The sequence below is a fragment of the Gobius niger genome (genome assembly GCF_951799975.1).
Source record: "Gobius niger genome assembly, chromosome: 11".
Taxonomy (NCBI): domain Eukaryota; kingdom Metazoa; phylum Chordata; class Actinopteri; order Gobiiformes; family Gobiidae; genus Gobius; species Gobius niger.
The window spans coordinates 13,686,348-13,703,688 of NC_136862.1; the positions used below are offsets into that span (position 1 = coordinate 13,686,348).

At 40.9% G+C, this 17,341-nt stretch overlaps 1 protein-coding gene across 1 annotated transcript in view; it reads left to right on the forward strand.

Annotated features, from left to right (window-relative positions):
* lhfpl7 (LHFPL tetraspan subfamily member 7) overlaps positions 1-17,341 on the forward strand; it is a 165,064-nt gene that overhangs the window by 31,997 nt on the left and 115,726 nt on the right. The window contains exon 2 of the mRNA XM_079566180.1: positions 13,239-13,377. Coding sequence (XP_079422306.1) covers positions 13,239-13,377 — 139 coding nt within the window. The remainder of the gene's footprint in view (positions 1-13,238; positions 13,378-17,341) is intronic.

Below are 17,341 nucleotides of genomic sequence, written 5' to 3' on the forward strand. Positions count from 1 at the left end.
TGATAAAAAAAAAGAACAACAACAGTATGTTAGAGCATGTGACCTCTTTTGCTTTTGTGGTGACCCTTATTTTGGTTTGACCATAATCTTGCTGAAGAGGAAGGAGCTGATGGAGGTTTAAAAAAAACTTATCTCTCCCAAATGCAACGTGTTAAAGAACTCTGAGACAGCAGTAATAATATTTGGACCGCACCTTAGAGCAGAATTTGTGTGCGTGGTGTGAAATCTGGCTCATACGGCGCACAAACATCTGAGTAATGCTGCCCATATGGAGTTATACAGCAGCCTGTTCCTCATTTATTTAGACACTGCCCAAAGATGTGCTCAAATTATTTAAGGAGGCCCTCGAAAGGGAAGAGTTACTTGTTAATGATCGCTTTAATAATTAAATTCTGTGTTTTTCGGAATAATAAGCACTTAGGGCAAGCCTTGCATAAATTGCCCCCCACAATGTTATGTTTTCCTTGTTTTTACGACTTGCTCCAGGACATTTCCCTGCAGCGGGCGATGTTTGAAAGGAGGAAAGTTGATTAAACATGAATTCGGGTTTCCCTTGCCACAAAACCAGGCTGCCGGCCAGGGAGGACTGTGGTGCGAACTTGTACATTCATTCATGACTGAGGCGGACAGCAGCTCATGAGAGGAAATGCATTGGCTTTTTACATGCTTGGCTTCTCTCCACTAATAATGTTGAGTCGTGCAAAATACTCCCCAGTCGAAAATCCAAAGCAAGTTCACATTTGTCGACTGCCAAAGGAGGAGGAGTGACCAATAACGGCAATATTATTATATGCTTTGTATTCCAATGCAATCTGTGATGTGGATCTGGGGGTTTAGTGTATAGTTCAATAGTGTGAAACTATTCAAGCACAACTCCCTGACTGCTTGGAAGAAACACAATTGTGAGAGACCGGAGTCTGTTGTAAATTACACAGGGAGGCTCCAGGCTCCAAATATACGAGATTGTGTGAAAGGAGTATGTCCCGGGGAGGAAAAAAAAGGCAAATTCGATGTGGCTGACTGAACTTTGGGTTGGAAAGTATATTAGACTTGTTAGAAATGTAGCTGTTATTCTTCACCATAACACCCTGACAAATGTACCAGTCACTTGTTTATTGACAGCACGAATCGAACAATCGCTATTTTACTGTTTATGTTTCACATCTCTCTTTGTCGCTGTTGCCACACCCTGAATAGGAGGTTGTACACCTGGCATGAACTCATGGGCAGAAAAGTTAGCTAGTTAGATATTCTTTTTATTTCATGCTACAAAGACATTCCCTCCTTAATTCCGCCTTGACCTTTGTTCAACCGGGAAAGATCCACAGATATTTCAGAATATTTTTGTAACAATAGTTTTGGTAGTGGGGGAAACTGGAGCACCGGGCTGGGGAAACCTGCACAGACAAAAGGGAGAACATGCAACCCCACTAAGAAACCTGGATAAAACCATAGAGCTTATTGCTGTGAGGCGAGAAGACTAACCAATATGCCACCGTGCCACCAGGGATCACTGATATTGAAGAGTCTTGTTTGACTACATGTCCATTACAACATCGTCTTTATCTTAAGGTGCCTTAGGTCTCAATGAATTGATTTTACTATTCGTTTTATTTACAACAAACTAAATGTCTTGAGCAGCGAAACAACACATTCTTTTTTATGTTTAATAGATTCTCAAAGATAGAGAGGAAATGATGTCCTGTTGAGACTCATTTTTCGTTTTTACTCTTTTGTCGATTTGTCATGCATTACCCTTAAATCCCTTCTTAACTACAGCTGTCATGGAGGTTAATATCCTCTCGCTGCTTCAGGGATAGGAATTCCCACCTGAAGGTACAGCTTGTATAGTGTCCAGGAGCCTGTCTGAGTATTTACATGTCTGTATGTTGGAGGGAGAGGGAGGTGCTCCTGTGTCCTCTTAAGTGCTCCTGAATGTCACATCCTATCTGCAGCCTGTCCCTGAGGCACAAATGGACACTCCATCCACTTGTCAGGTGATTAATCTGAGCTCCCCCTCCACCCCACTGACTCTCCGTCTCCCATTCACATCGCACACAGCTATGCACAGCTACAGGAGACTGGCCCTTCTATAGACACTTAATGCTTCCATATGTTATTGTGACTTACAATGTATGGACTACATTAATCAAAGTCTTGTCTTCAAATAACTTTTTAACCTCTGAGAGCGTTGAGTTTCATGGGACAAAACAAAGTACCGGTCTATGTCTGCCAGATTGTTTTTGTCTTTGGCTTAGGTCTGCAACATTAATCACTATCGAGTCAAAACAGCACTTGAATGGTTTTAAAGAGTAAATCACAAAGGTGGAGATGAGTTTGGTGTTTTAACACATTGACTGCCAACAATCCAGAACATTTTTCATGATATTTAGAGCACCACAGCATATTCTATGTTATAGCTATTGATACATGCAATAGCAGTTTACTTCTATGTGCCTCGGTTCCTGAGAAATCTAAGCTAAACAGAGGCTAGATTTGATCAAAATCTCAGATTTTTTTCTAGAAACGGAGATAACGGGGGTTTTATGCAACACTCTCCTTTCTGATTAAAAAGAAACAGGCCACTGTTCCTCCATACTGAGATATGTTCTTACCTGAGCTTAGACAAGTTTATACGAACCTGTCTGGTCTTTGTGCCTGTGGAAGAGCTTGGGAGGGGCCAAATGCTAACAACATCTTTGGTCTGTTTGCGTGACTGAGCGCACACGCAAATACCAGACAGGTACCTATCAACTCGTCTAAGCTCAGGTAAGAACATATCTCAGTACGTAAAAACAGTGGCCTGTTCCTTTAACTCCTCTCTCCTCTCTTCACAGACACTAACGTTATGAGCAGAGGCAAATGCCTAAATATCTACGTTTCAAGTAAATTTTCAAAGACAACATTGTTGACACGTTTTGAAACACTGCGTGTTATCAATCGCGTGTGCATTTAAACAGCCTGGTTCTCGGATTGAAGACTTTAACAGGATGTTTCTCAGCCGTCCTTGGACTGATTTTGATCATTTAATCATTTAAAATGTTGAAATCAACTGTTTCGATCTGTACATGGGAAGCCACTCTGCTTTGTCATACGAGCTCCAGAGAGCGAGAGAGAAGTGTCAGCTTTACAGCTGTTCACTACGCAACACCACGCCCCCCCGGACTAAAAAAAGAAGAAAAGAAACACAATAATATATGTAAAAAGTCCAGATTGTGACTTTTCACAAGTCTGTGATAGGCATTTATTTCACTTCTGTTCATCACAGAGTTACCAAAATCACACATAAGGTGGATTTAAGTGTCTAGTTTCAGAATTAAAAAACAACAACACAAAAACAATTTTTTCCGTTTTTGGCACTTGATGTGTTAATGTTCTCTGCTTGATCTTTGTGCATGTAATACCTCTCTTCTCTCTTATTCTTCAGTCCGAGCTTTACTTAACCAATCATACTTTCTACTGTCTTAAGTTGAGGTATGTGTTATGAGTTGTTAATCCAACTGTAGCCCCGGGGTCATGACTTTTCCATAGACACTGAGTTTCCCATGACCAGATTAACATTTGACCCTTACCTCGGTTAAAGCGAGGTCTGTTTCTTTATGAAGACAGAAGGGTTTGTGTCCAATTCCTTTCTCTTTAAAAAAATCTGGATCGTTTGTTTACATCCATGTGGCTGTTTTTGATAACACCATCTGGCTGCCTCTTCTCAGTGAGGTTTAATAATAAAATGTCTCTAATGTAATGCCTCTGCTTAGAGCCAATCATTTTGTACTAAAAAGCTGTTTATTTCTTACCTCTTTTTTTGTCTTCTTTCTGTCCAACAAACACAGATGGAAACTAAAGGTCAAATTCCAAAACAATGTTATGCAAACGACTGTTTTTCTACTTTAAAGTACAAAGAATTTAGATGAAGTGTATGAAAAGAGAGTTATACAACGTTATACCTGTTGATAATCTGATTTTAATGCAACTCTTTTCCATTGTCAGAAGAAAAACTGCATTAATGTTTTCTGACAATGTCTTAACAAACAACACTGTAGTTATGTTAGCGTCAGGTCAGTGGCATTGAAGGACGGTTTCTCTCTGCAAAGACGATAAAAACCCATATCACAGAGGTGTCCATAGCACAGTTTTGGCTGATTCAATACATATTTTGAAAATGGGATGCAGCTGACGAGAGGAGTGTTCATGACGGACTAAATCTCTGCAGGTGTATAAGTTACATGGAGCACGGAGACCTGGGAGATGCTGTGGAGGCTGAGATTTGCTCATGTTCTTGAGAAGCAGGACATTTCAGGGCTGCAGTTTTCTCTGAATACTGATCTGTGATGGAGAGCTCACAGTGACACAGTCTGCAGATGCCACTGAGATAAAATCAGTTTGTGCAGATAAAAAAAAGATGGATATCAATGACCCTATACTTGATATGGGTTTGGTCTTTAAATGCTTGATTTGGCAAACGTAGAAAAATATATTGCTCAAAATAATAATGGGAACATTTGAACAACACACTGTAATAAAGGGAATGCTTGGAGTTACATTGTTACAGGTATGGGAAATATCTAGATACAGCAGCAAGAATCTGTATTCTGACTATTCCATGTTTAATGTTGAATATAATTGGAATGCCTATTTTGACACATCAAATAGGTATTTTTAACTACTGACCAAATCTTTTTTATACATCATGGCAAGTTTATTTGTTGAGCACATTTTTACAAGAAGTGATTCACTAATCAAACAGTTTCACAATTTACATGAAAAAATGGATCTGGACATTGCCAGAGAAGAGGTTTGTTTCACATCACCTGGAAGACTTTCCCAAATGTCAGCATCGTCAGACTCAAATAAAGCCTCACCATGTTCAGTCCTAAATCTGGGCACCAGCAGCAGACCTGTCCCTGAGGTTTTCAGAGCCCAAGATAATAAAGCATTAGTCTTATAAAGCGCTTTTCCAGACGCTCAAAGTCGCTTTACAATTTTGTGCATTTATTCGTTCACTCAATACTCGGCGGTGGTAAGCTACTACTGTAACCGCAGCTGCCCTGGGGTAGACTGACGGAAGCGAGGCAACCAGTCTGAGCCATCGGCCCCTCCGACCACCACTCACTCACACATTACATCCACCCATCTCCCTGGTGTTCCCACAGGGTCTTCCATCTTCGCTTCTGAGATTTGACAGGATCGGGCAGAGCAAAGGCGGTGTGGCCACACGATGGGTCATAACCTGTCAGAGACACACTTTGGTGCGGGGCCATCGAAAGACTTGTACTACCACTATCTAAAATATTAAAACGTCTATATCTGTATGTTAGGTCAGCAGTGATACTATTTACCCCTCGTCTGCACAAATGCCAATCCTTTATAATTACCGTGTACATAGATGTAGAGAAAAAGCAGTTTCCTCTTAAGCTGGTCTTTGGCTCTCACCTTCTGGCCTCTGCAAAGTGTCAGACATCTGATTGTAAAGTGGAGGTTATTTCTGTCAAGGGCTGCTCTACGTTAACATGCCTTTACCTCCTCGCCCCGGCAGGCACTCCCGGAGAACAGAAACCTTCTATTTTCTCCATCCTGCTCTAAAACAGTCTGCCGCTCCGCCTTGGCTCCGAAAGGCAAAGTGTGTTTAATGAGTCATGCCCAGCCATCTCCATCTTGTAACTTTCAAATTGAGGGGACAATGAAATTTCGCTGGGCCGTACAGTGTAATCCCGGGCTTTCTTAATGTAATTGGAAATCAAGCAGTCCCCTTTTGACTGTCCTTTTATTACTCAGGCAGCTGCATGGTTGTGCAGGGGACAGTGCTGTTATAGGATTCTAATAAGGCAGAGTTGAGGGCCATTTCATGAGGGTGACCAATAAAGATCTGTTATAATGGAGCCAGGTTGTCTTACAGCATGTTTACAAGGAGCTATAGCTTAAACAGGACTTGGACACTATTGGCTGGTCTTGGGCAAGATGTCTTTAACTATTTAGTAATGCAAAACCGGTCCTGTTATATAAACTAATGTATTTTAAATCAATTTGCATTATTTTTAGAGACATTAAACTCTGTGAGCTTATACTGGTTAATCAATGAGGCTGTGTTTTGTTTTGTTTAGGGCTGGGGCCGTTTCAGTACTTTAAGCTCTTAACCCCGGCCTGAACTGCACATTTTCTCCAGTTTGGATTTACCCAAATCTTAAAGCTTCTTGAAAAAAGTGTCAAAATAGAGACAAAAACGAGGATGAAAATAGAACAACAAAAGAGCAACAAAAACACGATGAAAATGTGATGAAAAATGATGAGCCACAAAAAAGCCACAAAAGAGCGACGAAGAACACAAGGGCAACAAAAACGTGCCGGAAAAGCAACATTAAAGAGACTAGATGCAAGTTGGTCCTTTTCCGCTGACTACTGCCACCTCAGGTCTCATGCGTAACTGCAGCTTCTATATTAAAGGAACAGGCCACCGTTTTTCCATACTGAGATATGTTCTTACCTGAGCTTAGACGAGTTGATACGTACCTGTCTGGTCTTTGTGCATCCCCGTGGAAGAGCTTGGTCGCTTCTAACTTTCCCCCCGTTTGGAGCTATAGGAATACATTGGGAGAGGCCAAATGCTAACAACATCTTTGGTCGTTTTGCGTGACTGAGGGCAAAAAAAAAAGATGACCAAAAAACCCCCACAGACCGATGACAAAAAACTACGAAAACAGCGTTAAGAGGCTAAAGATACTTTGTTTTCGATACTGATACCTGACCGATATACTTTTCCCGATACCGATACTAAAATATTTGTCATCCAGGAAAACAGAAGAGTAATGAGTGGAAGATCTGCAAATGTACAATATCGGGTTCATCTCCAATGTCAAGAAATGTGTGAATAATGGGGATTAATTTGGGGGGAAATGGGGAAAAAATTAGAAAAAAATGGGGGGAATATATTAGTAATAAAAATGAGCAAAAATGAGTTGGGAAAAGGAGAAAAAATTGGGGCAAAATAAGAATCAATTATGTAAAAAATTGGGAAAAATGGTGCAAAAATGTTTGTGATTTTTTTTTTTTTTTTTAATGGAGAAAAGAGTTGGGGGAAAAGAAATAATTTATTTGAGCTGAAAGAACAAGTCATTTCCTTTGATGCTGTCCCTTGGCAAACAGCGGGACCTGCTTTCCATACTTTTACTTTTTCCGGTGGCACCTAATCTTTTTTTTTTCCCGATACCAGACTGGTATTGTTTAAAACTACCCAGCCCTAGTTTCGTTCATCTCTATCAAATTCATGATGATGCAACAAACTGCTCTGAACCGCCACAGCTGACGATTAAAACCACCAGCTTTGTATTGCGTTCATTTCCGCTAAAACAAATCCGCCATGTTCAAATCGAGTCGTTAATTGTAACTATTACCGCCATTAAACTAAGACGTCTCAAAGTTTGATTGTTTCTTATCATTGTGAGCGGATTTTCTTCCAAATCTGTTTCTCAGACGCCACCAGAGAGAGACGGCAGACAGACAGTGGAGATTATGACGCGCCCTTTCTCTGTGTGTCTGTGCCAAATGAAAACTTTTCTTCTCCCCCCCCCTCCGCATAATTATCCAGTCTCTCCCCGCCTCCTGGCTCCTCTCTCCATCTCCAGCTGTTGCTCTGGTTATTCACACATAATTACAATCTATTTAGGAAGCATCACTGAAAGGACTGGTGCCGTTAGATGCTCGTTCGCTCCTAAATTAACTTGTGTGCTCAGAGCTGCACAAGTACAGTCATAGAAAAAAGGCCTCCTAATTTTACCATATTGTCTGTGAGAAAAAGTCATAATTAGTGCAGCAGCAGCAGCAGCAGCAGCCACGCACATCGCACTCTCAACCTCAGACTGGAGTTTGATTAACTGGGGTGCTGCTAATTGAACTGTGGTTGTTGTTTTTTTTCGTTTTACGGGAAAATGTGAATGACAGTGATGGCCTCTGTTAACCGCGCTGGCACAATGAAAATGTCAAGCTCATAAATCTATTTCGGGTTTGCAGAAAATGGACAGAATTCAACAATAGGATCCTTAGGGATAACGCAGAAAATCGAATTGTGGAAACTTCCCAAACTAAGCAGGATTTAATGACAGGAAATACATCGTTCGTTATAGTAAAGCGGGTGACTCACATAAGAGAGATTTTTTCCAGAGATGTGACATTTTTCTCCGATTGATAATCTCAGGCCTGCATGAAGGAAAGCACTTAATGATTTAGACTGAGTGCTCGACCGTCAAGAGATATGTCAATGGTGTGTGTCAAGCATGTTTGAGTAATCGCTTCAGAGAAAGGTTTTTTTGAGCGACACATCCCCAAACTCAGGGAGGGCAACACTGGACCTAACACCGCTGTAGTACAACCGCGGCTTAAAGGAACAGGCCGCCGTTTTTCCATAGTGAGATATGTTCTTACCTGAGTTTAGACGAGTTGATGCGTAACTGTCTGGTCTTTACAGGTGTGCTCATTCAAAGATGTTGTTAGCATTTAGCCTCTCCTTCTCTCTTCTATGAGGCCACGTGAGTAGTTACAGGATCCAAGTGTAGTCACACATAATTAAACATGTCGATTTTCTAAGCGGATAAAAAGGGGGGACTATATTGTAAGGCGTAATAACACCTTAGGAGCACTTCGATGTCCTCGCAGTAATATCTTCACTCCTATAGAATTCTCCTTACAGAAGTCGAAGTGCTCCTAAGATGTTGTAACGCCTTACAATATACTTCCCCTTTTTATCCGCTTAGAAAATCGACATGTTTAATTTTGTGTGACTAGACTTGGATCTTGGATTTAAATAGGAGAAACGTGGAAGAGCTTGGTCGCTTCTAACTTCACCCCCGTTTGGCCCCATAGAGCAGAGGAGGAGAGGCTAAAAGCTAACAGCATCTTTGGTCTTTTTTTTGGTGACTGAGCGCACACGCAAAGACCAGACAGTTACGGATCAACTCGTCTAAGCTCAGGTAAGAACATATCTCAGTCTGGAAAAACGGTGGTCTGTTCCTTTGAAGCATTATTATTTGACATGGAAAACGTAGTTGCATAATCAGATTCTGTTGGTTAGAAATAAGTAAATATCACTGTTATCTCCCTACGAGGATAATGAAGTAAATGTCATTGTACGTAACAAGAAAAGCTGCTTGATATTGACTTCCCTGATCTTTAATGTGCCACCGTGGTTGAGGAACAGTAGAATCTGAGGTCGGCTGCTCGCTGAAATCCTAAGAGGCTGTTCCAAATCAAGACGAGCAGGAGAAGAAGCCCTCTCTCTGCATATATAAATATCCTCCTTCCTCAGACCACACAGAACAAACAGCACATACGTTAATGGTGTTTCTGTACCTTTCGACACGCTGCTGCTCTTTGGCCCTGAACAAGGAAAAAACAACTGAGAAGGTAGTAGGGAGTTGTTATTGCAAGAATTTGTCTTCTGCCGTGTCCACCCTGTTTGCTTTTGGTTTCTGTTGTGGTTTATTGGAGGAACAGTCAGGCCGTGTAGAAAAGGTCCCTGTTGGAAAATCCTTTATTTAATCTGCACAAAAAGAGTCGGAGACTATCAAGGATGAAATTTGTTCTGTGCAAACTGTCAAAACAAGTCTCTATACAAGTTCAACTTCTGTGTCGTTCTTTTCACTTGAGCCTGACATTGTTGCAAGAAGTGTTTTTGACATTTTCAGGGCCGATGAACATGACACATGTGCAACGTTTTATGGCAACTGAGGTGAACTGTGTTTTCTCTTACAGCGGAAACAAAAATATAAATGCATTTTATTCAGCATTGGGCGAATGCCTTTTTAACATTTCAGTAACTTTCTGAGACGTACCTGCTAGTAGCTATTATTATGACTTAATGATACGACATTAGCATAATACCCGTTTACTCCATGGTCCAGTCATGTCCAACATAGTTTAGTTTAGTTTATTTGTTTATTTGAGCAGTATACATGCTCAGAAGGAGTGGGCTGAAGCAAGAAGCTTATGAGCGCCTACCCCCAGATTCAGAGCAATAAAAAAAACATTTCACAATGGTACAGAAGGATCAGAACATCAACAAGACATCAACCAAGGAGAACTTATTACATGTCAAGCAACTACATGAACACAGACCAACTTACAAACGTACATAACAATATTTGAACGGTTTATATAATTCATTGAATGAAGCACAACTACAACAACGATCTTGTTTCATGTACGATGTTTAGTACAAAGCAAGTAACAAAATGCGATCATTAATATATTTCAGATTGTTACCAGTGCCAAACATTACCGAGAGGTACTTTTATATTATAAAGGTACATTAATACATATTAATGTATTAATATGTATTATACTCCAAGATCTTGTCATTACCATCCTCAATCTAATTTTTAATTTGTGTTTAATTGTTATTATTATTTATTTATTTAATTGAGCTATGTGAAGTATGATGTGAGCCCTGCATAGTTTAGTGCGTTAACAGCCAGGGTGTCGAGCGGGTCACTTTAAGAGGGCAGTGGCCCCATCAACAAACCCTCACCCAGCTGCCCGAACAGCTGATTTTGTAGATGATGTTCCTGTGTTGTGTGGTGCATTAAAAGACAAGGATGCTGAGCCTGTTGGGAGGGTCCTCTCAACAGATCCATAACTTGACCAAACCCTAATTCTCAATTTGTAAATTTGAGCAAATAGAATGACAACCGTTCCAGGCAGCAACACTCCTCCTTGATTATAGAGGAAAAAATACACATAATCAATCCTACTGCATTTCTTCCTTTCTATATATTTCAAAAGTCTTTAGTTTGTATTTATATTTGAACAGGTTGATGTTTGGACATCGTTTCATCTCCATCTCCAGTTTAAATGACTAATGTTCAAAGTGTTAATAAATTATAATTGTATATTGGTTGAACTGGAGTCAAACTAAGATGTATTCACTTCTAAAAACGTAATGTTGAAACTTACATTTAGGTCTATTCTGAAGGTACTGGAGTAATTGCAAATCTTTACATTTCAATTTTAAAACACAAAATATTAAAACCTTGAACCGTTCTAATCTTTTAAGAAAAGTGTACTTGCTTCAGCGGCTTAATATTCTGCACATGTCCACCCCGAGCGCAATAACGGCCAAGGTGCCCCTTCACAAGCCACAAGCTGCCAGTCGTTCCCATAGAGATGATGTGTAACCCACATGTGAATCACTTCTATTAATGCAGCCCATTGATGAAGCCAAGCCAATCCGTTCAAAGAAACCATCATCGCCGCCACTGCCACCAACATCATGGCACTTGAGCAAGCCCCGGTCATCAAAGATGGCGGTGTATTGATTTCAATGGCCTGTGCTCATCGCCGCATGTTGGCAGAAAAAGATAATAATCCTTGACAAAAATCCTTGTTGAGACGAGGCTTTTCTGCTGTAATACCACGGAGCGACCGCTATCCGAACCCCGACAGGCCAGAGGGGGCGCTACCCTCTCCAGATCCTCTAATACATCCATGCTCCCCTCTGCCTCCCTCCGAACTCCCCGAACAAGCTAATTAAATCTTCTGTCAACCCTGCGAAATCATTGTTCTTTCATCCCGCTTTATTCACGTCACTCACACACAGGGACATGCGTAACGACACCAGTTTTAGGCCCTGTAATTCCCGGGCGCACGGGAGACCGTTCTTTGTGGTCGCCCCCGCCGGCATGCTAATCACCAATGCCGCCTCAACGTGTCCTGTGTCTTTTAATGTGTCGCCATTGTTCCAGGCTGACACGTTGAAAATGCAGACGCAGGACTGTGCGGATCAAACGACACCTTAAAGACACTTGGGAACAGTCGCTAATAAGTCGTGCACAGATTCTATAGGGGCGACACGAGAGGCACCTGTTTTTGTATATTGTCTGTTAATAAGTATTCATTCAAGGCCCTGTAGCTGATTAGCTTTGCTTTCAAAATGAAAAAGGGAGCGGTAAATTGTTTGTTAAGGCCCAAACTCCATTATAACCTTCCACAGATACACATTTCGAACATCCTGATACTTACCGGGGATGAATTTATGCAAGTTTCACAACTTTCAGGGAGCCAAGCTGTCACAGTAATGTCACACTCGCTGCTACTTCACCATCGATGAAAAGATATATATGCTTTTGAGTACAAGAAAACAATCAGTTACAGGGGCTTTAGTTCCAGATAATGCACAATATATTCGGTATCGCTTCATATTAAGGGGAGCTCATTAAGTATTAATAAGGTATTAATAAGCATTAGTAATCTGTTAAGGTTTAGGATTAGGGTGGGGACATGATGAGTACACATATTATTCATGGCCTGTTAGCATAGTAATAGATAATAGTATAATAACCAGCTCATTCAAATCTTTACAAGCATATTATTCATCGCCTATTCATTACTAAACTTTATTAACACCTTATTAATACTTAATGAGCACTGCTTAATATAAAGCGGCACCATATATTCTAATCTCAGGTCTAGATGAAATAAATGTGCAGGAATAAGCTGCCACTGTGCAAGATGTACCTCACCCAATATCCATAGTTTGAATCACTTCAGATGTGGTAAAATAGATGAATAAATATTACTTTCACTCCTATGCAAATTATCTTCAGCATCTTTTATTAAATTGAGCAGAAGTTACTTGTGTTGCCAAAAAGACAAATTGCATTGAACAAATGCTTAGTTTTGAATGTTCTCACGGACCTTTTTCAGAAGGAAAGAAACTACACACCGATGCATCCACTTTAATTTCAAATGTGGATTAAGAAAAAGTGGTAAAAATCGGTATTGAGTTTCAAGGTTTTTCTTCTTCTTAGGCCTGCATCACCGCTGACATGACCAGCCCCATTTCCTCAATGCAAAGTTGCACAGTCTACAGTGCTATGTACAGTGTAAACTTTCCTTCACTTTTGAACGTATTTCACATGTGAGTGCGCGGAGTCGTTGTTTGGTTCAGTGTGTCTCACTGAGCGGCTCCCTCGTTGCAGACTGTGATTAAACAGTGAAGTAATGGATGTGGACGGAGCCCTGTTGTTTGGTCGCGCAGCGTTCCAGCTGAGGGAGCCATTAACCTGTTAGCCGCATTGACTGTGAATTACGCAATCTCCACTCGCTAACTTCTGGAGACTGCCGCTTCAGCTGATGGATAAATCCTCGGTAGAAAGCTCGAGTTGTAGCAGCAGACAGAAGTAACATCTGGTGTAATCCGTCTCTGTGTACAGTGGTGAATGTGCGGCTAAAATAAACTTGTTTGTGTGTTTCAGACCAGTGCGGTGCTGTGTTCGGGAGGCTGTGCTCTGCTGGCTGTCAGCTCCCTGTTGGCCATCATCACCATCTTCCTGCCCGGTGGAGGCTGCGAGCGCCGGGCCTGCACTCTGGCCGGATACATGCAGATGGCAGCAGGTACGGACATGCCAGGAACCCAGGAAACCAATGACATCCCACTGACATTCCTGATCGAACAAACTACACTATATGCAGTGTAGACTGGTCCTTGTGCACACACATGCTTTTACCATACTGTATGAAAGCTTTACAGGCACTGTTTCAGTCTATATATAATAGTCATTTTCTTCAGTAGTATAATTCAGTAGCACTTTACAGCACAGTAATGGCATCATAATAGTTTTGAAGTAGTTTGATTTGACCTTTATTTTAGTCCATCTTTTTCAGGGGAGTAATGGCCTCAGAACATGTTATACACATTTCACAGACACAGAGAGAACACTATATTATGTTTGATTGAAATTCCTTGTTATTTCTTTGTTATTTAATTGATGAAAACTCTATAATATAAATAAGACGATAAATTACCAGGAAACACGGCTGTTACATTACTAGTATGGAAACATGGCTGCAAAACGCATTGTCCCGTATTACATTCTATTACAATGAGTAAAGTATTAGTCATATATATTTTAAAAATGGTCATTTTAAGTACAATAGGTGACTTATACCTGTCTCTGGTTCACAACAGTTCCTTCTTTCTGACCTGACCCTTGGAGACTTAAACACTCCAAATTTTTTTTAATTACACTCAGCCCTCATCTTCTTTGTGCTTTCGGACTTATAAAATCTGTCCCCATTTACATTACATTACATTACACGCTTCTGTAACATCAACCTTTGGAAGAAAATGTGAATTACTGGCTGATTCTGGGGTGACATTTAGCTAATTTTGCCAAGATTCAGTGCATAAAGATAACATGTTTTTTGTAATGCACTTTCATATTTAACTTATGAGTACCAACTTTGAATTATACTGTTGAAATAATTGTACTTTTATGGTCTAAACCATTGTAGGACTGCAATTAGTGACATTGACTGATAGCAGTGCCTATTACCTTACCTGCATAGAGCTGACTTTGTTATCCATCACTCACAAAAAGGAAAAAAGAAAAAGAAAAATGAAAGATAGCACTGGAGGACAGCTGCTGCTATGGCAACAGCACTGGGGCTCTTGACGATGTGAGGAATTTAGAGTCTGCTGTAAAAAGACAATTAATGCTCCTTAACTCAGGTCATTGGTTCAGGGCGACATGCGGCTGATTTTTCATCGCACTGGGGTGATCTCGTAAACAGGCGTGGACGCGGTGGAGCTCAGGCCTTTAAAAGTGGCAACAGCGCACGGCTCATGTGTCCGCTGAGCACCGGCCTTCACAGTCCTGCCTGCTGCATCGGAGCGTTTTATAATGGAGCCTTCGCCGAGGGGACGCGGTGTTGTGTTGTGATATGAGAGGACACGCTCCATGTGCGGTTTATAGCTCATAGCCACAGATACTGTGAGGCGTAGCTCACACTGCGCTTGATGAAAGCGCTGTAACGAGATTGGCAATAAGTTCTGAGATTGAATTAAGTTAGTCGAGTGTTTGAGTCAACAGGATAGAGCAACGGTGTCCAAGCTTTATTCATGGAGGGCCGTATATTGACGTTTATAAGACGTGATTGACAGACGGCATCAACCAATTAGCGAAACACTGGATATGACGCAGGAACAAGCTGCAAGAAGCCTTTTGAATAAACATTAATGTCTGCCAATACAACGCTGTTTCTTATGTAAAACAGACAAAATAGCAGAAAAAAACAGTGCATCAGTAGCCGCCCACGCCACCTTTAATGTTTTGGAAGAGTGTGGTCACCGTTTCCGTCTCTTGGTGGATGAACGATGAAAGATTTTTTTATGGCTGTAATTGTGTAGAATTATGAGTTTTGCAGTACCATCTCTGCTGATGTGTGCCAATTCAACTAAAAGCTTGAGGGGCAATAAAAAATGGTCTAAGGGCCACATTTGGCCCTCGGGCTGCACTTTGGGCTACACTGGCTCAGAGACAACAATGTTAGCAGAACTTCATCTGTCGGATATGGAAAACGTGCATTGGTTTTATGTGATGCTTTTCTGGACACTCAAAGATGCTTTACATTACATTATTCATTCATTCCATACTTGGTGATGGTAATACTATAGTAGCCACAGCTGCCCTGGAGTGGAGTAACGGTAGCGAGGTAACCAGTCTGCACCATCGGCCCCTCCAACCACCACCAACCACTCTCACACACTGCATTCACACAGGCTGGTGTTTCTAATTGATTGACTGCGGAATTCTTCCGCAGTCAATTATTGGTTTTCATGTTCTTTATTATTATTCCTCTTCCATCTTTTTCCCGATTTTCTAGAGCTTTCAGCACCTTCATGCTTTGTGCAATTTCTGCAAGTTATGCATCAAAACGTTCCGCATGTTGAGGAGAAGGGTGCTATTACTTTTGGGACTTCTGCAACTTACGGTTTTTCCGCAATCGGCCAAAATGTCGGAGATTTTTCCCATTGACTTATAATGGGGCTGCCGCAAATCCGTGCTTTTCTGCACTTTTTTCTGCATGTTATGCAATTTCTGCACTTTGTGCATGTTCAGCTTATGCAACTTGTGGGTTTTGAGAAAAAATTGGCCTTCTGCAGTTTTCCAGTTTTTTATACGAGAGTTTGAAATGTTTGCATTGGTGTGTATGGGGGAATCCAGCCAATGGGGAGACTCCAGGCCTTTCAGCCATTTGTGCAGCTTCTGCCAATCAAGCACTTTCAACAGTTTGACCAGTTTATGGAATATAAAAGTTTATGCAATATTAACAATTTATGCAAATTAACCACTTTATGCATTTTGAACTGTTTATGCAACTTAAGAGTTTATGCCATTTAGGATTTATGAATTTTAAAGAGCTTATGCAATTTACATAATTTATGAAAATGAACCAATTCATGCATTTTACCGCTTTATGCATTTTACCAGTTTATGCAAATTAGACTATGCAAATTAAGCAATTTATGCAATTTGAACAGTTTATGCAATTTCTGCATTCGCTTCCCGCAATTCCGCAGTCAATCACAATGGCGCAGCCATTGCATTTCTAGTTATAATTGTCTCCCATCCAAGTACCGACCAGGCCATTCCCTGCTTAGCTGCCGAGGTCTGACGGGATCGGGCAGAACAAAGGCGGTATGGAGGGAAAAAAAGCATATATATATATTTCCCCTCTTATATTTACAAATGTCAGTCATGTGATTGATTAGATAGACATATCAAAACCCTGTATAATTTATTCCCCCAAAGACCACACTTTAAACATTGAGCTGCCACAGAATTAGCTTTAAATCTGCCTATTTAAACACACTGTGCTGATTATTTATATTGACCATAGATTTAATCACAATTAGATTAGAATTTGATTATTGTACAGCCCAACTAAAGCCCCACTTTCTTTAGCACTGGACTAATCAATGCTCTCCGGTGCTCATATTCTGTCCATTCTTCTGTGAAATACTGACATTAAAAATACAAAAATGTAGCAATATTTTCCCAATGGGTCTAATCCTCTTCGATAGAGACTGAATGATGAAAAACAGCTCATGATAAAGTATGTTTGGTCAAAGGTTGAATCACTAATGGGTATTTCATGCGAAAGCTGCAGATGAATCAGTGTAATAACATTAAGAGTCTAACCCACTTCAACATCACTTTCCATTGCAGATCCTTTTGTACTCGAGCCCATTCACAAAACAACAATTGTTTTCTCATTTTTTACCTTGACACGGCATTCACTAAGCGCCATTCAAACCCTCGTCAGTTCTCGGTCAATAGCAGGATCTCTGTGGTGTTTTGTGAGTGCGGCTTGCAGACCCTCAGAACTGTCTCCAACATTAGATCAGTGTTGCTCTGGGAGGATGAGAAGTGGCTCTTGTGCAGAACACAACAGGGCCTATCCACTGTAATGGTGACGCTGAGCGATACGGCAGGCTTTTGTGTGCTTCCAGGTCGGCTCTTGTCTCGATGGATGGCGGTTTGAGAGAGACCGCAAAGCCCCGAGGAGAGCAACT